The 23,860-nt window shown below is 41.4% G+C and overlaps 1 protein-coding gene across 1 annotated transcript in view; it reads right to left on the reverse strand.

The window, feature by feature from the left end:
• The window catches only part of DGKK (diacylglycerol kinase kappa), a 150,289-nt gene extending 140,084 nt beyond the window's left edge, over window positions 1-10,205 (reverse strand). Inside the window, exon 1 of the mRNA XM_037158858.2 lies at window positions 9,688-10,205. Coding sequence (XP_037014753.2) covers window positions 9,688-10,205 — 518 coding nt within the window. The remainder of the gene's footprint in view (window positions 1-9,687) is intronic.
• Between the last annotated feature and the right edge of the window lie 13,655 nt (window positions 10,206-23,860).

Raw genomic sequence — 23,860 nt, forward strand, 5'->3', positions numbered from 1 at the left:
TTCATTTATTTATTTATTTTAGACAGAGGGGAAGGAAGGGAGAAAGAGAGAGAGAGAGAAACATCAATGTGTGGTTGCCTCTCATGGAGCCCCCTACTGGATACCTGACTTGGCCAGCAACCCAGGCATGTGTCCTGACTGGGAATCAAACTGGTGATCCTTTGGTTCACAGGCCAGTGCTCAGTCCACTGAGCCACACCAGCCAGGGCTATTACCTTTTGTTTGTATAATGCTTTGTAGTCTTTAGTGTGGCATGGGTGGAGTGCAGTTTTTCTTCAAAGACAAGATTTTCTCTCTTGTTTCCTTAAAAAAATGTTTTAGGGAAGTAAAATTCAATGGTGTTGATGAGATTATGGCCAACTTGCATTCTTTTATTAGAATTTCTCTTCTTTTCCTCTTAAAATTTCTTTTTTTCCCTTTTGGGTGTAGAGAAGAATAAGGTCTATTGATTTTAGTGAAGTTGAAGGTATCTCTTCTTATGATGGGACAACTTTTATTTTAAAAAATTTCTGGAGAAAAAGATTCTTTGCTTTTGGTGGATTTGAGAAAGCACCTCTTTAGTTTTGTAGAATTTCCATTTTTTAAAAACTAGGTTTTATGGAGAAGAGCTATAAGGGGACACTGGTTCTAATGAAATTGGGGAGCCCTCCTCAGGAGGATTTTTTGTCTTTTTTTTTTTAAAACATGATTAATGTATTTGGAATAAATGAGATTAGGAGCATCTTTCCTAGAAACAATTTCTTTTTCTCTTCTTTCATTAAACAAAAGAAAGAAAGAGAGAAGAGAAAGAGAGAAAGAAAGAAAGAAAGAAAAAGAGAAAGAAAGAAAAAAGAAAGAAAGAGAAAGAAAAAAGAAAGGAAGAAAGGAAGAAAAGAAAGAAGGAAATACTTGAAGGCTGAAAGATAAATAAAGTTCCTGGGTTTGAGTGAGATTGGATGCATCTTCCCTTGTAGAAGCTTTAGAAGGGGATTATTACATTTTTCCTCTTTTGGGGGGCAGAAGTGGGAGTTGATTATCAGGAATAATATGCATTATCTTCCATAGGGCATGCATTGATGCACCTTCCTTGAGGAAAATTTCTCCCTTTTAGTCTTTTACAAATTATCCCTTATTTTACTTTTTTCTTCCTCCTTTTCTCTCCCTTCCTCTCTCTCTCTCCCTCCATTTTGTTCTTCTCCCTCTCTACCTCCTTCTTTCTTTTTATTTGTTTAGAGAAAATCGTTCAGGGACTTTGGTGAGTTTGGGGGAAATCTTGTTTCCTAAGAAGAGGTTTCTTTTCTAAAATAGCCTATTTATTTTCTTTCCCCCTACCCCCAAATTCTAAATGCACTTGTTTTAGTGAAAAAGGGGGGGCTTTATTGAGGCTGGGGACATCTTTCCTTAAGACTTTCTTGGTTTTGTTTCTGTTTCTCTCTTACCTTTTCTATTTACCCTTCCAATTAAAAAATGTCCTATATTAAGAATAAAGCTTTTGGGTTTGGATTATTTGGGGTTAGCTCCCATTGGAAGGATTTTCTTTCATTTTAATTATTTAAAAAGTTGCATTTGTTTCTGTGGTATTTTGAAAAAAGTTTGTGGGTTTTTGTGAGGCTGGAACATTTCTCCTCTTTAAAAGTTATTTTATTTTATTTTATTGATATTATCCCCTCCACATACACACATGTCTTTTCATTATTAATTTTCCTTTAAATCTTAAGAAAATTATATTTTAAGAATAAGGTTAATGTTGCTTCGGTGAGGATGGAGCATCTACCCTTGGGGACTGATTTATTTCTATTGTCCCCCCCCCGTTTGTGTCAATTAAAAATTCACGGGATTGGTTAAGATCAAGGAGCTGGTCCTTTTGTATATTTTTCTTTTTGTGTGTGTCTGGGGTGGAGGGATTAGTAAGTTTCATTGGCTTTGATAATTTTGAAAGAATATACCCTTAAAAGGATTTCTTATTCTCTTTGTTCTCAAAGAAAAAAAATGTGGGGAGGGTCCGTGTGTGAATAAAGGTTATTTCTGTCCATGATGCTGGAGACCCTGACCTTAAGAAGATATCCCTTCCTTAAAAAAATTTTCCCCTCTGCCTTGGCTGGTGTAGCTCAGTGGATTGAGCATGGGTCTATGAACTAAGGGACTGCGGTTTGATTCCCAGTCAGGGTACATGCCTGGGTTGCAGACTAGTTTCCAGCAGGGAATGCACGAGAGACAATCATACATTGATATTTCTCCCCCTCTCTCCTTCCCTTCCCCTCTAAAGGTAAGTGAATAAATTTTTTTAAAAAATTCCCTCATTTATTAATTTCACTTACTTGAGGGGAGGTAGTAGGTTCATTATCTTGAAGGAAGAGGAATAATCTTTCTTTTACTTATTTTTTAAAATTGAGATATAACTCACATACCATAACATTGACCATTTTAAGTGTACACATTAGTAGACTTTCACCAAGATGGAGGCGTAGGTGGAAGCACTGAGCCTTCTCACACAACCAAGTTTAAAAGCAACAAAGTTTTAGCAACAAAAATGCATCCAAACCACAGAAAATTGAACTACATGGAAGTCTGACAACAAGGAACCCTTCAGCCAAACCAATAAGAGGGGCAGAGCCAGCAGCAGAGCAGGGTGGGGCAGGAATGATCCACCAGACCCACCCGGGTGCGCAACCCAGGTGTGCTGGCAGCTGTAGGCGGATCCCAGGTGTGGAGTAGCGGGCGGACCCACTGCAGGCACAAGGCGGTGGACTCACTGAGGGCTGACTTACAGTCACACATTCGAGCGTAGATAAACCGGTGAAGGAGCGAAGCGGTGAGACAGACTGTGCAGGCCCTAGTGGTGGAAACTGGCAGAGGGGACCACCATTGTCCCTCTCTGACCCCGGCCTCACATACAGCGTCACAAACCTGTAACCTGGGCAGCCCCGCCCTGGTGAACACCTCCTCGAATGTAACAGGCACGAACAGATCAAAACATGGCTCAAGAACAACTCAGAGCCCCAGGCCCGATAAATCTAAGCAATGAAGAAATAGCCAAACTTTCAGATGCACAGTTTAAAACACTGGTGATCAGGATGCTCACAGAACTGGTTGATTTTAGTCACAAATTAGAGGAACATATGAAGGCTAAACTAATTGAAATGAATGGAAATGCACAGGAAACCAATAGTAATGGAAAGGAAACTGAGACTCAAATCAAAGAGTGGACCAGAAAGAGGAAAAAATGACCAAACAGAAAAGGATGAAGAAACAAGAATTCAAAAAAATGAGGAGAGGCTTAGGAACCTCCAGGACATCTTTAAACGCTCCAACATCCGAATTATAGGGGTACCAGAAGGGGAAGAGGAACAGCCATGAGTGGAACACTTATTTGAACAAATAATAAAGGAGAACTTCCCCAATCTGGCAAAGACAATAGACTTCCAGGAAATCCAGGAAGCTCAGAGAGTCCCAAAGAAGTTGGACCCAAGAAGGAACACAACAAGGCACATCATCATTATATTAGCCAAGATTAAAATGAAGGAGAGAATTCTAGAAGCAGCAAGAGATAAGGGGACAGTCACCTACAAAGGAGTTCCCATCAGACTGTCAGTGGATTTTTCAAAAGAGACCTTACAGGCAAGAAGGGGCTGGAAAGAAGTATTCCAAGTCGTGAAATCCAAAGACCTCCATCCAAGATTGCTCTATCCAGCAAAGCTTTCATTTAGAATAGAAGGACAGATAAAGTGCTTCTCAGATAAGATCAAGTTCAAGGAGTTCATCATCACCAAGCCCTTACTATATGAAATGTTCAAGGGACTTACCTACTGAAAAGAAGATAAAAAAGATGAACAGTGAAAGGGCAGCAAACTCACAGTTATTAACAACCACACCTAAAACAAAAGCAAATTAAGAGGACAGCTAGATCAGGAGTGAACCATAGAAATGAAGATCACATGGAGGGTTAGCAACAGGGGAGTGGAAGAAGGAGAAGGGGGGAGAAGGTACGGAAAATAAGTAGCATAGATGGTAGGTAGAAAATAGATAGGGGGGAGGGCAAGAATAGTAGGGGAAATACAGAATCTAAAGAACTTGAGACACGAGGTCATAAACTAAAGGGGGGAAATGGTAGGGGAGGGGGTGTGCAGGGTGGAGGGGAATGAAGGGGGAAATAGAACAACTGTAATGGCATAATCAATAAAATATATTTTAAAAATTTAAAAATGAAATCTACAGATTAGTTATTTTTAGTATATTGACAAGGTTGTGCAACCACCACCACTATCTAATTTCAGAACATTTTATGAAGTGTTTTGAACTCTTTATAATGATCATTATATAACATCATATAATGATGCTTTGTACTCTTTAGCACTTCTTCCTCCTACCTCCTTCAACCCCCTGGCAACCACTAATCTATATTCTATGTCTAAGGATTTGCTTATTCTGGAAATTTCACATAATTGTAAGAAATAACATTAGGGAACTTTGGTGAGATTGGTGTACCCCTTCCTTGGAAGGTTTATTTTTGTCTACATAATTCTCATGAGGAATCGTGCATGGGCTATGAGGTGCAAATAAACTTTATAAATTTCATGATTTTTTAAGGTTATAAATATTATTTATTTTGAAATGATTTCTCTTTTTATTTTTAATATTTTCTGAGGTTTCATGTTTCATGGGTTTTGGTGAAGGTGAGGAGCTTGTCCCTTTAGAAATTCTTTTATTTTCTTAAAATAATTCAAAATGGGAATAATTTCCATTATTTAGGGTCACTGTTCCTTTCTCTTATTTTTTATTTATTTAAAAAATCTTACCCTTTTTAAAATTTATTTTTAGTTGTTGTTCAAGCGCAGTTTTCTGTCTTTTACTCCCATCCCAGCCCACCCCCCAGTGCTCCTGACATCCCTCCCATTTCCACCCCCCCCCAGTTTTTGTCCATGTATCTTTTATACTTGTTTCTGTAAACCCTTTCCCTTTTCCCCTGAAGTTCCCTCCCCTCTCCCCTCTGATCCCTGTCAGCCTGTTCTCTATTTCAGTGTCTTTGGTTATATTTTGCTTGTTTGATTGTTTTGTTGTTTAGGTTCCCGATAAAGGTGAGATCATGTGGTATTTGTCTTTCACCACCTGGTTTATTTCGCTTAGCATAATGCTTTTTCCTTTTTCTTATTATTTAATTAAAATTTGTTTTTCTATTTTAAGAATAAGGATTATTTGCTTTGCTGAGGGCGGGAGCATCTTCCTTTAAGAATAGATGCTTTCTTTTTTTAATACTTAAAATTACTTTTTTCCACTGAGGAAGTTATAGTAAGTGAGTTTTGGAAAGGTTGGACACCCTATTCCTAGCATAATTTCTATTTATTTTCTTTAAAAAAAGATCTTCTTTGGGACTAATATGTTCAGGGTCTTGTGCCTCTTCTTCCTTCTCAGGCTCCTGTTGTATGATGGTTCCCTCTGGGACCATCAGACAGGGAACAGCAATCACTGCTTTGGGAAAAATCAACACTGATAGAATATCAGCTTAAAGACTGTCCTTAGACAAATGAAGATCCAATATGTTACAAAAAGCTATATGTTGAACATTTTAAAAAATCCACAATTGACAAGTTATTATATCCTATTTAGGTGTTACATTTTATTTCTGCACTCTCCCACCTTGCTGCCTTCTTCAGGGGAATGCAGGAGTTAATAATGCAGAAGAAAACATTATACAAACTGTAAATTGCCATACTAACAGAAGAAATTACACAATCCTTATTATAATGCCCCTGAATGGTTTCCGGGACTGTATGGATTTTTTCCCTTTCCTTGGAAGCACTTGGGGTAATGACTCAGACTTTCCTTTTGGATTATATAGATCTGCAGAAGCTCTAGTCATAAACAAGAAGAATTGTATTCCCAGAAAAGAAAGACCACTGACCAAATAAATATCTCACTTATCTATTCTAGAACATCCTGTAGCAAATGTTCAGGAGCTCTCAGAATATACCAAATTGATCAGATGGTATGATGAAAACCTGGCAAGGAGGATGAAAGTAATTTTATCCTCACCTTCAACAGGTTGAACATTCAAATGTATAGCCCCAAAGCTGTTTATAGCCACTTCAAGTATTCTACTCACTTAGGAAAAAATATATTACCCCTGGAACCAACAACATCAGTTTTAGTTTGCTGCTGCCAGGACTCCAGAAAATAAGGCCACTTTCCATGATATTTTTTTAAGTTATTAGTAATTTTGTTCTTAATTATGGTTCTAATATCCATTCTGAAAATAGAAAGATCGACTGCATTTCCTTGAGGTCTATATATTCCAGGCTATTTAAATAAGCATTTACTTCTTACTCTGAAATCATTGAGAATGCATTTTTATTCATTCACAACAGCCATCTTTCTGTCATTGCTGGAAATGGAATTGATAGTTTTCAAGCTTCAGCAAGTGTTTATTGAGCAAAAGTAAGGAAGGCTAAATTGTACTAGGCAATGGGAGGGAGACACAGCATCTACCTTTGAGAAGCTCAGAAATAGGTAAGATAATGTATTCAGGTAAAAATACCAAATATAATGTAAACAAATGCTTGCTACTTTGCAAGAAAATGTGTGTAAAACATTCCAGGAAACAGTTCTGTTATGGTTTTGGGCATTCTGGTAATTGCTGTGTAGTCATTAGGGGAGGTACACAGATACCCTTCCCACCCCAGAAATATATGCCACAAAAATGTATTTCTTCTCAGATTTTCAGTCATCACCTGTAAGGTGTGATTATATTTTCATAGCTGATCAAAATCCAATGAATAAAAATATAAACTTTCTCCAACTATAGCTGAGGGGAGAGAAACAAATATGGTCCACTTTATGTACCCCTTACTTCCCCCCTAAAGAGTTATAACATTGTTAAAGAACCAATTCACACATCCTTACTTACACTGGCTGCCACCAGGGGGGAGACAACAGCTCATTTCCTGGAAATCAAAACATTTTAGAAAGGAAGGAAATAGGTTTAATTCACAGACTGTTATCCTGGTAGCTATTCAGAGAGAAAACACGAACCCCTTTTTTTTCCAGTCTCTGCTCTCACTCTTGGCATAGTTTGCAACTAGCAAGTTCTCAAACCCCAAAAAAGAGTAGACTACACTGTGGAAGAGGTTGGGTTTTTTGTTATTGTTATTTTTGTTTTTGTTGTTTTACTGTGATGCCAGTCAGAAAAATTATCTGGGAGAAACCTGCACTTTGTTTTGTTCAAACACTTGGTTTTGTTCATTTTGTCCTTTGAATTATCAGGCTAGTTTCGTGCTATTGGGACTGATTGTGCCTTGCCATGTAGAATTTTATTGTACAATAAGTGCTGTATTTTGTTTTGATCTGAATGTGCGTGTATTTCCCCCCAAGTTTGCCTCAAGGAGGCAGTGGTCTGAGAACAATATCACCCCAGTTAAGATGGCAACCTGTTTGCCTTGAATGTTAAGATACAAGTCATCTGGTTGTGGGTGCAATTGGTTTGAGGAAGATGCAGCAGATATTCTTCCTATAACTGAAGATCAGATGTTCCCATCTACACCACCGAGCAATTGCATAACACCTAGAGTAATCTGCATCTTTCAAAATCCTCTAGAACCAAGGATGGTTTCATCTACATGACCCCCTTAGTGGAAGGTCAAAGTTCCTAACCTCATTTTGCAAGATAAGTGACTGAGCAAATGACCAGCTCTACCAAGGGCAAAGTCAAACTTTGGCAGGTCCTGGTCTGCCAGGGCTTTCAAGTGCCTGCTGGTCAGTCATCTTAGTGGATACCATGTAGAGGAAGCTAACCAGATTCCCTTCACCTTGAGCCTCCTTATCTGTCTGACAATAGACATTTTCCAGTTAAACTGGTTGGAGATGTTTTCCAACTCTCACAGGGCTCATTTGTGGAGTTCTGGTCTCCAGGCAGTCATCTGGAGGCCAAAGAGGCTACACATTCCATGGTCAGCCTATTAATTAAGCCCCCAGGTGTCAGTTTCTCAGGAACATTCCTGAAATCTCACTTAAGAATGCCACAGGTCAGGTGGCCCCTACAGGTCTCCCTCTTACCAGTTTCATGAAAAGTCTTTCAAAAAGACAAGAGCAAGCACCTGGTCAGGGTGACCCCTCAAGTCTAGCTGCCTCACCAAAGGGAGACTCCCTTCTGGAGATCACAGCAAGGAAAGGCCACTGCAGCAAGAAGAAAGATTCTCCTCCTGGTGAGAGCAGGGCTGCTGGATTTTAAAAAAATGGTTTTAGTCTTCTACAATCCCTTTTAAAAGAGAACATTTTTAGACCTCTGTATTTTTTATCTGTGAAACTTTTTGCTTGAGGTTTTCTCTTTTTCAGTCATTTATTATTGCAATTATTGTGCAAACTTAAGCCTCCCTGATCATAACTCAGAAAGCAACCAGAGCTGCTACAATTTCTATTTTGCAGTGCTAACCTGTGCCCCCTCTGCCTACATTCTACAAGTGTGTGGTCTACAATACAAGGATTCCACAGCCGTGTCCCTAATGCCCTGCTAAGAAGCAGGAAGAATGGGCATTGTTGGTGTGATGTTTTATTTGTCTGTTACTGTGTTTTGTTTTGTTTTTCCTGCAGGGGAAGCTAAATGAAGGTGTATGTGTGCATTGTCATGATTTTCACAGTCTGGTGGAGTGAAGTTTAAAGGAAAGGAAGAGTAGGGAGGGGAAGCACGGCAAAACCAAGAAAGACAGGCAAATCTCTGCTGAAGAGCAGACACTGGTTTCTGGGGTCCGGGGTCCAAGGCAAACACTGAAAACCTTCTTCCTCTCCCCTCGGCCGGTGACCAAAGACTCTCCACTCCTCTGGGCTAAGTACAACGTTTACGAAGCCATCTCTGACTACGGGAAGAGATGAGGATTCCCATTTACACGCTCTCAAATAGCAACTCCTATTCCCATGCCTCTAAACCAGGACTCCAGCACCATTCCAAGTGGTCCTGGTGTGGGGTGCCAGTCGCCTCGCTTGTGAAGGGATCCATCACTATATCAGTGTGTTTGCACCTACCTGCTGGGAAATCCTGCAGACAGATGAAATGGTTGCTTCGACATACGCATGCTCTCCCCTTCCTCCCCAATGAACCCTACCCTTCCCCTGCAGTGTGCGTGGGCGCCGCCCATCCCCTCATCCTTACCCGGTGTACCAGCACCTAGCAGCAGACAGAGGCACTGTGAACCTCCTTGGGGCTGCCAGTTATGCCCAAGCAGAGGACCCTCAGGGAGGGGGCCAAGCAGACGGCAGTGGCTCCGCAGTTTGGGCCTCTGCGGCAGTGACCGGGATAAGAGCTGTATCCCACCGCCTCCACTTAAATCCCATCCCTGTGCATCCCGGACCAGCCCCAAACACCTCTGTAGGTGTCTTGCGCTCCCTGGGAGAATCTTTGGTGTCTTTTCCAAGACATAGGCGCTCACCACACTACCACTCCTCCCTTTAGGGGGAAAATAAACTGCTCTGATTACCACCCCATGCTGTCACCTCGTTTTTAGCCCCAAACAGCTCACTTTCGCTTCCACATGTTGCTTCCCGGCTCCCAACAGCTTCCCACTCCCCCAATCCCGCATCTTTCTGAACATCTTTGCCAGTTCATGGCACTAACATGGGATGCTAAGGGTATCCAGCGTCCCGAAAGCTTGATAGTCATCTGCCTCGCCTGCCCCAGCGAGTCTTTTTCTTACCTTTATAGTGGACAACGGCACTGACGTTTGCGGCGATTCCGAGGTCTTTAGACCCGTTTCTGGAGTGATCACCGGACACTGCAATAGATGAAGTGCTGAACTCGGCTTCGGACAGGATTCTGCAGCCAGCTCAGGACAGAACTCTGGAGCTGGTTCTGTGGCCGAATCTGGGGCTGGTTCTATCGCTGGTACTGGGGTCGGCTGTGAAGCCGGTTCAGGAGCTGGTTCTGGAGCCGGCTCGGGGACCGGTTCTGGGGCTAATTCTGAGATTAGCTGTGTGTCTAGTTCTGTAGCTTGTTCTGGGGGCGGCTTGGGGGCCGGTTCTGTGTTTGGTTCTGGGACTGGTTCTGTGGCTGGTACTGCGGTCATCTCCGGATAGGGTTCTGGAGCAGGCTCTAGACACAACTGTGGTGCCGGCTCTGGCGAAGGCTCATGGAGCGGTGAAAGAGCCGGCGGCGGCCACGGCGGCGGCGGCTCTGAAGACTCCGAGGGCTGCTCTGAATCCTGAGGCGGGACAGTTCCCAGGGCTGCAGCGGCCCTGCGGTCCATGGCTGCACGCCGCCTCAGGTCAGGGTAGCTAGCGCCTCAGACCCTGGAAGGCTAAAGTACCCTTGGGCGCCCCGCCCCCTCCAGTTCGACGACTCCTTGCAGCGTGCCAAACTTTCCCCCGCCCCACTCCATGGCTGTCTCTGCTCTGAGGTCTAACCCGGGGCTCTCAGCGTCTCCCAGTGCTGGAACACGCCCCTCCGTGAGCGCGCACCTCTTCGTAAGCAGCCACCGGCCAGATGGGCGGGAATCAGAGGGGCTTGCGAACGCCGACTGGACAGAGCACTTGATGACCTCCTAGCGACGAACAGGAGGGGAGGCGGGAGACAATAAGGGGAGGGGGAGTACTGCGGTGGGTGGGGGGGGGCTGGTTGGAGCCCAGCCACACTTAACCCTTTAATGACTCGAATGTTAAAAAAAAAAAAAGAAACCAGAGGCGGATTTGAGGGTCTTTGCAATACCCCAACCACTCAGCTATGAGCGGCTGCTCAGACCAGCTTCCTTCCTGTGTCCTCCGCTCTTTTACTTCAGCAGCAGGTGAACCTAGCCTCGGACCAACCTCTTGCTCCCCATCTCCAAACCTCTGTGGGCAAGTAATCCTTTTTTCTAACCCGGGAAAAGAAATTAACCAGGATTCGTGTGTGTTTGTTCATTCCTTTGGATTGAAGTAAAATTTGCCTCCCCCTCCACCCCCGCCGGCCCCTTCATATTTTGTGTTTTCTGAGCTTTGCAGGATCTGAGCTGTTTGCCATTGGGTGCAGGGTGTGGGGTGCTTCAGGAAATGTGTGTGATGAGGGAGGGCTGGAGCCTTGGCTTTCCTCAGCCTGCAAAGCAAGGCGAGATTGTCCGGGAAGCGGCGGCTGGGCTGTGCGCTCCGGCTGCCCTGGTCTCCGCAGTGATATGAGCATCTGTTGGGCTCGCCTTTACCGAGGGAGCTTGCCTTTTTCTTTCAACCGGACTTCCCAGGCATCAGCAGGACTTTTTACTGAACTTTGTGTGTGTGTGTGTGTGTGTGTGTGTGTGTGTGTGTGTGTGTGTGTGTGTGTGTGTGTGTGTTGAACTGGGGGAAATTCACTGCCAACGCCCACACCTTTTTCACCTTCTGATTCCTAAGAAGCACTCTGACATCACGGACTGAAGATTATGTGGCAAAGATAATTACTGGACACTGCCGCAGCACCCTTCCCACCATATAAGGAGGCTTTAGAAGCTCTCCAAATTGTTAGTTCTGGACACATACATTTAGTCAGACCTAGACTTTAGATACTAATATACTGTAAAATTGCGATAAAAATTTGAGAAGACCACTCGTTAAGCCACTGTTGCCTGGGGTGAAGGAGTACCTGTAAACCTAATTTTAAATATAACAAGTGAATTTATCTCTGTCACACATAGTGCTGCAGTTGTGGATAGCAAACCTTCTTCTGCAGCCCCTTTTCTCACCCTCTCCTCCCAGACTGTCTCCTCCACTATTATTTAATGACACTGACCCACCCAAAATTTTTTAGAACCTGAATAATTTTTCTGTTTCCTACACCATATGGCAGCAATAAGTAATAACTGAGAAGACAGTCTCACCTAGCCCCCTCCCAACACCAGAATCTCTGATGAGATCTGTATTTCCCAGATCCTCACTGCAGCATCACAGCCTAAGCCCACCTTTTTGGATAAGGGTTACATTGTTTGACATCTACGAAACTAGTGTAGGGACTATCTTTATCCTCTGGAACAGGGGAAGTCCAAGAAGGGGGGGGGTGGCAAACCCTGTCTATCAAGTTCCCTGACTGATGACAGGCCGTTTTTTCAGTAAATCCACACTAAAAGTTCATCCTCTTCACCCTCCTTGGGCTTTTTCTCCTCTCTCCTATCCTACACTCAAGCAGCCAACCTACTTTTAACTGACAGCTCAGGACTGAAACATCCAGATGCCAGATTTGACCAGCCAGTCAGCCTGCATATGGAATTCACTTCTCAGGCTTTTAAATTTTGGTGAAATCTCTATCTTTATAAGGTGCCAATATTTCACATGTAAGTAGTGTTTTCACTAAATTGTGGCATATAGTCAAAAGGGCTGAAGGCAAAAGAGTCACTGAATAGAAAGAATGGCCTCTTTGATTAGAGAGTGATGAGTTGGGGTTTTGGCATAGAGTGGTGTTGTCAAGCAGGACACCACCAGGGGACAACTTGGAGCTATTGCTTTATATATGTTCTTTGGTACTCGTGTCTATAATTTTATGCTTAATCACAAGGAGTCCGAAATTTATGATGTAAACTCTTGCTGTAAGGTCAGCTTGAGGCTGAATGCTAAAATGGTTGTTTGTGCATGGCTTTTGCTCCATTATCATGGGTGCTAGAGATATACTGCCTGGATTGTATCATGATTAATTTAATTTACAAATTCTTAGTAAATTAGCACCCTGGATAGTGTGGCTCAATGGACTGAGTGCTGGCCTGCAAACCAAAGGATTGCTGGTTTGATTCCCAGACAGGGCACATGCCTGGGTTGCAGGCCAGGTTCCCCAGTGCGGGGTACGTGAGAGGCAACCACACATTGATCTTTCTATCCCTCCCTTCCCCTGGGTCTAAAAATAAATTTTTAAAAAATCCTCAACACATCACTGGATGCTTTATTGCCTTATGTTATATCAAGGTTTTGTTTTGCTTTTTAGTTTCTCTTCAGCTTGTAATTGAATACAATGCTTTCTGTGAACATGGGGGTGGGAGTGCAAATAGTTTGAATTGATTGGGTTGATTGATGCCTGCGTTTCAGATACCTTTGTTGTATCCTATTGACACAGTCCTCTTCCCCATAGTCTACTAGTCTTTTAACAAAGAAAGCTTTACTCACATATTTGTATATTTTCTTCAAAACCTAACCTGGGGCTGAGACCAAAGTAAGGATTCAGGAAATGTCTGTTAAATGGATGATTCATTGCAGGTTACTGGTTAAGGTGTCCTTTTCTTCTGGTTTGCTTTTTAACAGTATTTGATATTTCAGCTGACTAATGAGCTCATAAGAGGCTCCTTTCTAATTGAACAATACTGATATAAAGAACCAGAACTACCTAAGAATAAGAATGATGACCATCTTCACAGAGACTTGCATGAACATAGTTCTGGATGTCTCTCTGAGAGCAGATATGGTCCCTAACCTGAGACATTTGGACATATTATAAAAGTTACCCAATTGGGCTAGATGAAGGGTGATAGATTGGGACAGTGGGGTCATATCTTTCAGTATGCAATGTGCTACCTCACCTCTATCTCCAGCATTTATTGTGATTCCATTTAAAATATATGCTCATAAAATCCAACACAGAGATCCTTTGATTTCAGGCATGCCAGGAATTCTGAGGATGCAAAGGAGAGAAAGCCTGAGAAATGCAGCAACATGAAAGCTCTTCTCCCTCTTTTTTAAAGTATTAATTAAAGTAATAATTTTCAGTATTAAATGAGAGAATGACACTAAGTGCTAGAGTAATAGCCCACTTCTCCCTGACCAATAGCTTTGATTTCCCTAAATCCTCCCTTTTAGAACAATGTATGGAAGAAATATGTGCCCTTCCTAGGTCTTAGCAGCTGTCAAACTTCTGCCACCACCCACCACCTTGGCAATGTGCAAAGCCAAAATAGCAACCTTGATAATATTCTACTAAATAATAGAAATCGATGAACTGAACAATAGCACTTATGGGGATAGTAGTAGATTAAAACAGTTAAATTAGATGATATTAACATGCAAAGCTGTTATTCTTCCCTTGCTCTAGTCTCCTAATATTTGACTGAAATAGAATGGGGAGTTAAAAAAATTAATAACTTCCTTTTGATTTTAAAGTACTTTCATGTATATGTATTATGTTGAGCTTCACAACAAATGTGAGAGGCAAAGCAAATCTAAACTTTCATTCTACATCTCACCCCTAACCTTTTACAGATGAGAAAACACAAGTCCAGTGAGATTAACTGATGTGTCTTAGGTCACAGAGATAATTAGTGGTGGAACAGACATTTAAAATTTGTGTCACGCGCAACTCCCAGATGAGGAAGATAAGAAAGTATTGCTGAGTTGGGGGTCACCAGACAAGTGCTATGTAAATCCTCTGGGTTGCAAAGTGGAAGTTTGCTTTAATGTTCTTTTATTTTTCCAGCTTGTATGAGGAGCCATTATTCTCACATTTTTACCTTGAGATTTCTCAGCTTTCTCTCTTTCTCTCTCTCTCTCTCTCTGGATGGTGGTTGATGGACTGTAACCAAGCTCACTATAGGAAGTCCTATTTAGAAGAATCTTCTTGAATATATATGTAATAAAATAATCCACCCAGAGGGTACTTGTTTTTCTGACTGAAGTTTTATTTAGATAATTATAGATTTGCATGCAGTTTTAAGAAATAATACAAAGAGATCTATTTTTACAGTTTCTCCAGTGGTAACAACTTGCAAAACCAGGATATTGACAGTGATATAATCCGCTAACCTCATACAGATTTCCCACGCTTTACTGTGGTGTGCATTGCATTTAGTTCTGAACAATTTTGTCACATCATAATGTTATTTTCAAGAACATGTGCATGTTCTACTTGAGCCCACTGCACAATCCCCATCACACTCTTCTCTAGTACTTTATACATTTGGTGCTGTTTTTTTTATTTTTTAATTCTTTTTATTTTTTATTGTCGTTCAAGTACAGTTGTCTGCATTTTGCCCCCAACACTACCCCCTTACCCCAGCCATCCTCACCTCCTTCCCTTGATCCCACCCCCCTTGGTTTGTTCATATGTCCTTTAGTGTTGTTCCTGAAAACTCTTCCCCCTTTTCTCATCCATTATCCTCTCCCACCTCCCTCTGCTTACTGTCAGTTTGTTCTTAATTTCAATGTCTCTGGTTATATTTTGCTTGCTTGTTTGTTTTGTTGATTAGGTACCACTTAAAGGTGAGATCATATGATATTTGTCTTTCACTGCCTGGCTTATTTCACTTAGCATAATGCTCTCCAGCTCCATCCATCTTGTCTCAAAATGTAGGAGTGCCTCTTTTTCTGCTGCGTAGTATTCCACTGTGTATATATACCACTGTTTTTTGATCTACTCATTTACTGATGGGCACTTAGGTTTCTTCCAATACTTGGCTATTATAAATTTTGTTGCTATAAACATTGGGGTGCATAAGTTCTTCTAGATTGATGTTTCAGTATTCTTAGGGTATAATCCCAGTAGTGGAATTGCTGGGTCAAAAGGCAATTCCATTTTTAGTTTTCTGAGAAAATTTGATACTGTTTTCCACAGTGGCTACACCAGTCTGCATTCCCAACAGTGCACTAGCGTTCCCTTTTCTCCACATCCTCTCCAACACTTGTTTGTTGATTTGTTTATGATGGCCACTCTCAATGGGGAGAAGTGGTATCTCACTATGGTTTTTTAAAAAATAATTTTATTTAGTTATTTTCAAGTACAGTTTTTTTGTCTATTTGTTTATTTGTCTATTGTCTATTTGTCTCCCATCCAAGCCCCTCTCACCCCATGCTCCCCACTCACTATGGTTTTAATTTGCATCTCTCTGATGATTAGTAATGCTGAGCATCTTTTCATACTTCTCTGGGCCCTCTGTATGTCCTCCTTGGAGAAGTGTCTGTTCAAGTCCTTTGCCCATTTTTTAATTGGGTTGTTTGCTTCCTGGAGTAGAGTTGTGTGAGTTCTTTATATGTTTTGGAGATCAAACTTGTCCGAAGTATCATTGGCAAATATGTTTTCCCTTATGATTGGTTCTCTTTTCATTTTAATGCTGTTTTCTTTAGCAGTGCAGAAGCTTTTTATTTTGATGAGATCCTGTGGGGGCGACTTTTCCGTGAGCCCCCCAGAGTGCCACAGGTGAAAGTGAATGAATATGGCGAGACATGCTGTGATCTGCTTGGTGGGAAGAAGTGAGCTGTGGCCAGTTTCTCAGGGAAGACAAAGGTCAGCAGCAGCCAGTTTCTCTGAAGAGAAAAAGGCCCCGAGCCCCCTACTCTTATAACATTTTATTGGGTTGTAACACACAGGAATACAGGGCAGCAAGGATCAAACAGTAGATAACATTTCAAAGAAATCTGAGGGCTTACTATGAGTCAGTGTCTGTCAGGAACAGTGTTGCAGAAACTTTGGGAGACATACTCATTTCCTCTCAGACCCTTATCAAATGAATGAAAGCACTCTTAGCAGAGCAGATTTCACAGATTTATCAGGAAGTCTTTGTGATGTCAGATTTTCCCCCAGGACATGCTCTAGTAAGGCAAGGAGCGGCAGCTCTCCCCAACAGGTATTCAGGCTTAAGGGGATTAGAGCCAGGAAGTGCTTCTCCCAGAAGACCTGGGGACTCCGCCTATGTCACATAGCTGGGGGGCAAGAGTCCATTGCTCGCTCTTTGTTGCAGCCCCCCCAGTCCTTCCTTGAAGACCTCCCAAATGATTGAGTCTGGCTTAGGTTGCCCCCTTGCTGTGAGGGGTCTTACACATCATTGACTTCCAACCAAGCTTTGGGGGCAGGGAGAGGAAACTGAGGCAGCATTTGCTACTAGAGACAGGGTTTGTCTCCTGCGGCTGGCATTCCAAAGGTCGTCTCTCACCCTTAGCCACAAGGGGTAGAGATACAATTCCTAAAATCAGGCAGAGTGATCTACAACATCTCCCCCTTTTCTGTTTATTAAATTAATTGAAATTGTTAGGCCTGTGAAATCTACTATTTGCTGTTCCCGAATGCAATCACAAGAAAACAACTTCTATATACATCACAAAGCAAAAATAAGAATTAAAACAAGGCATCCAAGGGCTGTCATAACTCAAACTGCTAAATTCAGTCAGTTGAAAAATGATATAAATGCATGGGAAAGACAAAAGTAACAGGTCTGGTTACATTTCAATTTTTTGGAGAATTAGCACAGACTTCACAAAGTTATTTTAAAGATATGCAGCAAGAGCTGGTATCTGAACTCAGGGTGAGACAGTTTAGTAAGAGTAAATTAGAAAGCATCATTAAAATCAATAAACAACCAGTGGGTCCAATGACCCATATTTTCAGATTAAGTCCATCAAACCAATGTTTGGAATTAAGCATGAAGGGTCTGAAAAACCTGCTTGGTTAAACGTTAAATGTTCTGCAGCATCAATTTAGTCCCTTTAGGTTAGTAGAAAAAGTCTCTCTTAGGTGATGTTAAAGATCACTCCAGGGGTGTTTGTTGGAATTCTGCACAGCTTGGAGAAATCAGGATCAGGAGAGTCTAATGTGTGGAGATGCGTCACCCATTGGAGAAGTCTTTTCTATGATATGGCTTCACCCTCATTGCCTGTAGTTCTAAAGGTCATTCTGAAAAGCAAACAGCATACCCTCTTCTCCAAGTTAAGAGTTAAAATCTGGGGGTAATATGACTTAGAATTCTGTCTGAAAATGTTTTACAATGGCAACTCATCATAATTTAGAAAATTATAGGTAAACATGGTCAACAAAATTAAAATTTGGGGGGGAAAGGCTCATGACTTCCCCTTTTTTGTTTGTTAAAAAGATTTTTAAAAGTATGATCACACTGCGCTTAGAAAACCAGTTTCAATGATACCAGCCCCACCCACTCTCTGAAATCTTAACCTGTTGCTAGGAAACAGAGCTGGCGCCTGCCCACCATGGCCCCAGGTGTGGCCCAGTCCAGCGCATGCCACTACTCTGGCTGGTCAGCATTCTAAATCTCTTGGTAGCAAATGGTATGTAAGTTACGCCTGGGGGCTGCTGTTTTCATTACCTGAGCGCATTCACTGCTGCTGTTGGCAACACTGAAGTTGGCCCCAGGGCGCCACTTCCTTGCCCTCACATCTGCAACCAGTCTGCTCTCAGGGTCATTTGCAAGGGTCGTGCAGTGAGGGGGCCATGGCCCTCTGGCAATCCCGATTGTCTGGGCGCCCAAACCGAGGAGATAGCCCCCTGGCTGGCCCGCCTGCCACCGGGACCATGCTGGCTGTGCCCAGCCCTGCTTCTCAGTGTGGATGGGGGGGCGGTTAGGAGGAGGGAGTCTCACAGCCCTTGCCCCGGGTGCATATGCTTTTCCAATCAAAGAAATTCTTTTCTGAGTTTTGGGTTCACTTATACAGCTGAGAGGGCTCAGTGCACTGGATATGCACTTACCCACTGAGCCCTAAGATTAATGTGAGATGGACCATCCTGGGTATTATGAAGGGGAGTGCAGGGGAGATTCAAGGAGTGGTAAAAAGTATCCTTTAGTTTATTTCTAACACACCTGGGGGCCTGCCTTACAGATGCCCCTGAACCCTCTGGGGTTGAATTTCTGTACACTTAGGTGTGTGTCCTTGGCAGCGAGTGGCTCAAGGCCTCTCGCTTGAAGGCACCAGATGTGGGAGAGACTTTCCTAAGTCCCCCCAACTGCCAAGGATGAGAGTTGTGCGTCTATTACCTTCTTAAAGGGTGTGTCCGTGGCAGGCGTGTCTGTGGCGTGGCTCTAGGTCTCTGGCTTGAAAGAGGTCCGAGTTCGCTCCCTGTTCGGGCACCAGATGTGCGGGCAACTTCTCCGAGAGCCCCCCTGAGTGCCATAGATGAAAGTGAATGAATATGGCGAGACATGCTGTGATCTGCTTGGTGGGAAGAAGTGAGCTGTGGCCAGTTTCTCAGGGAAGACAAAGGTCAGAAGCAGCCAGTTTCTCTGAAGAGAAAAAGGCCCCGAGCCCCCTACTCTTATAACATTTTATTGGGTTGTAATACACAGGAATACAGGGCAGCAAGGATCAAACAGTAGATAACATTTCAAAGAAATCTGAGGGCTTACTATGAGTCAGTGTCTGTCAGGAACAGTGTTGCAGAAACTTTGGGAGACATACTCATTTCCTCTCGGACCCTTATCAAATGAATGAAAGCACTCTTAGCAGAGCAGATTTCACAGGTTTATCAGGAAGTCTTTGTGATGTCAGATTTTCCCCCAGGACATGCTCTAGTAAGGCAAGGAGCGGCAGCTCTCCCCAACAGGTATTCAGGCTTAAGGGGATTAGAGCCAGGAAGTGCTTCTCCCAGAGAACTTGGGGACTCTGGGCTTTGATAAAGCAGGGGAGTGAGAGTCCATTGCTCTTTGTTGCAGAGCCTCCCCCCCCCAGTCCTTCCTTGAAGGCCTCCCAAATGATCGAGTCTGGCTTAGGTTGCCCCCCTGCTGTGAGGGGTCTTACATGTCATTGACTTCCAACCAAGCTTTGGGGGCAGGGAGAGGAAACTGAGGCAGCGTTTGCTACTAGAGACAGGGTTTGTCTCCTGAGGCTGGCATTCCAAAGGTCATCTCTCACCCTTAGCCACAAGGGGTAGAGATACAATTCCTAAAATCAGGCAGAGCTGTCTACAACAAGATCCTATTTGTTTATTCTTTCTTTTATGTCCCTTGCTCTAGGGGACTTATCAGTGAAAATATTGCTGCATGGAATATATGAGATTTTCCTGCCTATGTTCTCATCTAGGACTTTTATGGTGTCATGAGTTATATTTCTTTTATCCATCTTGAATTTATTTTTGTGTATGGCGTAAATTGGTGATCAAGTTTCATTTTTTTGCATGTAGCTGTCCAGATCTCCCAACACCATTTGTTGAAGAAGCTATTTTTAGTCTTTTTTTTTTTTTTTGCTTCTGACTGTGTTGAATATTAATTGAGGGTAGAGACTTAGGTTTATTTTCTGGGCTCTCTGTTTTGTTCCATTGGTCTATGTGCCTGTTTTTATGCCACTACCAGGCTGTTTGATTACAGTGGACTTGTTATACAGTTTGATACCAGGTATTGTGATCCCTCCTACTTTGTTCTTTCTCAAGATTGCTGAGGATATTCAGGCTCATTTATGGTTCATATAAATGCTTGAAATATTTGTTCTATATCTGTGAAATGTGTTGTTGTTACCTTAATAAGAATTGCATTGAATCTGTAAATTGCTTTGCATAGTATGGACATTTTGATGATGTTAATTATTTCAATCCATGAACACAGTATATGTTTCCATTTGTTTGTGTCTTCCTTAATTTCTTTCTTCAGATTGTGTACATTTCTGAGTACAGGTCTTTTACCTCCTTGGTTAGGTTTATTCCTAGGTATTTTATTTTTCTGGTTGCTATATCAAATGAGATTTTCCCCCTGATTTCTGTTTCTCATATTTCATTGTTAGTGTACAAAAATTCTTTTGATTTCTGAATATTGACTTTGTATCCTCCTGTTTTGCCAAATTCACTTATTAGTTTGAGTACTTTTTTGGTGGAGCCTATAGGGTTTTCTATGCACACTATCATGTCATCTGCAAACAATGATAATTTTGTTTTCTCTTTTCCAATTTGGATGCCTTTTATTTTTTTTCCTTGTCTGATTGCTGTGGGTAGAACTTCCAATACTATGTTGAATAGAAGTGGTGAAAAGCGGACATCCTTTTTTTGTTCCTGATATCAGTGGGAAAGCTTTTAGTTTTGCCCGTCAATTATGTTGTCCGTACGTTTTTTCATATATGGCCTTTATTATGTTGACGAATGCTCCCTTTATTCCCACTTTGTTGAGTGCTTTTATCATAAATGGTGCTGTACCTTATCAAATGCTTTTTCTGCTTTATTGATAAGATTGTATGATGCTTGTCTTGCCTTTTGTTTATGGGATGTATTATCTTTATCGATTAGTGAATATTGTACCATTCTTGTATCCCTGGGATACAAGTGGGATATAAATCCCACTTGGTCATGGTGTATGATCTTTTTGTTGTATTGCTGGATGTGGTTTGCCAATATTTTGTTGAGGATTTTAGTGTCTGTGTTCACCAGCAATATTGGCCTGAAGTTATCTTTCTTTATTATGTCTTCATCTGGTTTTGGGGTTAGGATGATGCTGTCTTCATAAAAAGAATTTGGGAGTTTTCCATCCTTCTGGATTTTTTGGAATAGTCTGGGAAGGATAGGGGTTAGCTCTCCCATAAATGTTTTGTAAAATTCTCCTCCAAAACTGTCCAGTCGAGGGCTTTTGTGTGTCAGGAGTTTTTTGATTATGGCTTTAATTTTGTCAGCTGTTATTGGTCTGTTCAGGCTTTCTGCTTGTTATTCATTGAGTTTTGGAAATTTTTTTTTTCTAGAATGTGTCCATTTTACCTAGGTTTTCAAATTTCTTGGCATATAGGTCTTCATGGTAATTTCAAACAGTTCTTTATATTTCTGTGGTATCAGTTATAATTTCTCCTCTTTCATTTCTGATTGTGTTTATTTGGGTCTTCTCTCTTTTTTTCTTTATGAGCCTGCTTAAAGGCTTGTCAATTTTGTTTATCTTTTCAAAAAAATCAGCTCTTGGATTTACTGATCCTTAGAATTGTTCTTTTAGTCTCTATGTCATTTAATTCTGCTCTGATCTCGGTTATTTCCTTCCTTCTACTTGCTCTGGGCTGTCTTTGTAGTTGTTCTTCAAGTTCTTGTAGGCATAGTGTTAGGTTGTTTGTTTGAATGTTCCTATATTTTTAGGTATGCCTGTATCGCTATGAACTTCCCTCTCAGGACTGCCTTCACTGTGTCCCATAAGTTTTGGACTGTTGTGAGTTCATTTTCATTTTTTTCCACAAAGTTTTTGATTTCTTCCTTCATCTGATTCTTAAACCATTCATGGTTTAATACCATGCTATTCAATCTCCATGAATTTGAGTGTTTTTGAGTTTTTACCTTGAGACTGGTTTCTAGTTTCAGTCCCTTGTGGTTGGAGAAAATGCTTGATATGATTTCAATTATCTTGAAATTGTTGAGGCTTGTTTTGTGTCCTATCATGTGGTCTATCTTTGAAAATGTTCCATGTGCATCAAAACGAATGTGCATTTTGCTTCTTTGGGATGAAAGGTTCTATATAAATCAGTTAAGTCCATTTGATATAGAACATTTTCAGTGCTGAAATATCTTTGCTGATACTTTGTTTGTAAAATCTATCCATTTTGACAGTAAAATGGCCTAGTATAAGTGTGTTGCTGTCTATATCTTTCTTGATTCCTCCAAGATTTTTCTTATATATTTGGGTGCTCTTATGTTGGGTTCATATATCTTTATTATGTTTATGTCTTCCTGATGGCTTCTTTCCTTTAATATTATAAAGTGTCCTTCTGGGTTGTTTTTTTATGGATCTTGTTTTGAAGTCTATTTTGTCTGATATGAATATTGCTACCCAGGCTTTTTTTCCCCTCTCCATTTGCTTGGGATATTTTTTCCAACCCTTCACTTTCAGTCTGTGTAGGTCTTTTGTTCCTAGTGGGTCTCTTTTAGGCAGCATATGTGTGGTTCATGATTTTTTTATCCATTCAGCTACTCTATGACTTTTGGTTGGATCACTTAATCCATTTACATTAAGGTTATTATTAATAGGTTATTATTCATTGCCATTTTACCCCTTTGTACTCATGTTTTTTTTTTCTCTCACTCTTTATCTTCATCTTTTTAAAGTAGTCCCTGTAGCATATCTTGCAATGCTGGTTTGGTGGAGGTGTATTCTCTTAGCTTTCTTTTGCCCGGGAAACTCCTTACTTCACCTTTCATTTCAATTGAGAGAGTTTCTGGGTAGTCTAGTCTTGGTCGCAGGCCTTCACTTCTCATTACTTGAAGTATTTCCTGCCATTCCCTTCTGGCTTGTAGTGTTTCCATTGAAAAGTCAGATGCTAGCCTTATCAGGACTCCCTTGTATGTTACTAGCTGTTTCTCCCTTGCTGCCTTTAAGATTACCTCTTTGTCTTAGAATTTTGCCATTTAAATTATGATATGTCTTGGAGTGGGCCTCTTTTGGTTCCTCTTGATTGGGATCCTCTGTGCTTCCTGGATTTGTGTGACTTTCTTTCATCAAATTAGAAATGTTTTCCATCATTACTTTTGCAAACAGGTTTTCTATCCCTTAATCTTCTTTTTCTACTTCTGTTATTTTTATTATACAGATATTATTATGTTTTATGTTGCCCTGCAGTTTCCTTAACACCTCTTTGTTCTTTTTGAGTGTCTTTTCATTTTCTTGCTCTTTTCGGGAGTTTTTTTTTTATCTTGTCCTATAGCTCTCTGATTTGATCCTCTCTTTTATCTAGCCTGCTTTTGATTTCTTCTACTGTATTCTTCAATTCAGAAATTGTATTCTTCATTTTCTCTCGGCTCTTGATAGTTTCTATTTCTTTTTTCATGTTGATATGATTTGCAGTAAGTTCATTGTATTTTTTCTGTAGTTTTGGGTAATTCTTAGTGAGCTCATTGAACTTCCTTATAACCATTTCATTGAACTCAATATCTGTAAGTTGACTTGCCTCTACTTCATTTAGCATTCTTTCTGAGGCTTCCTCCTTTCCTTTCTTTTTTGTAAAAAATATTTTTAAAAGATTTTATTTATTTTTAGAGAGAGGGAAAGGAAGGGAGAAAGAGAGAGTGAGAAACATCAGTGTGTGGCTGCCTCTCATATGCCCCCACTGTGGACCCAGCCTGCAACCCAGGCATGTGCCTTGACTGCGAATTAAACTAGTGACCCTGTGGTTTGCCGCCCACACTGAGTCTACTGAGCTATACCGGCCAGGGCTCCCCCTCCTTTCCTTTCATTTGGGGTTTGTTTCTTTGTCTTCCAATTGTGTGTGTCTTCCTGTTAGCCTTAGCTTATTAATTGATCTGTTCTGACTTCCTGAGTTTGTG

This window comes from Artibeus jamaicensis, unplaced genomic scaffold (assembly GCF_021234435.1).
Source record: "Artibeus jamaicensis isolate MK-2021 breed Jamaican fruit bat unplaced genomic scaffold, CSHL_Jam_final contig_60, whole genome shotgun sequence".
NCBI lineage: Eukaryota > Metazoa > Chordata > Mammalia > Chiroptera > Phyllostomidae > Artibeus > Artibeus jamaicensis.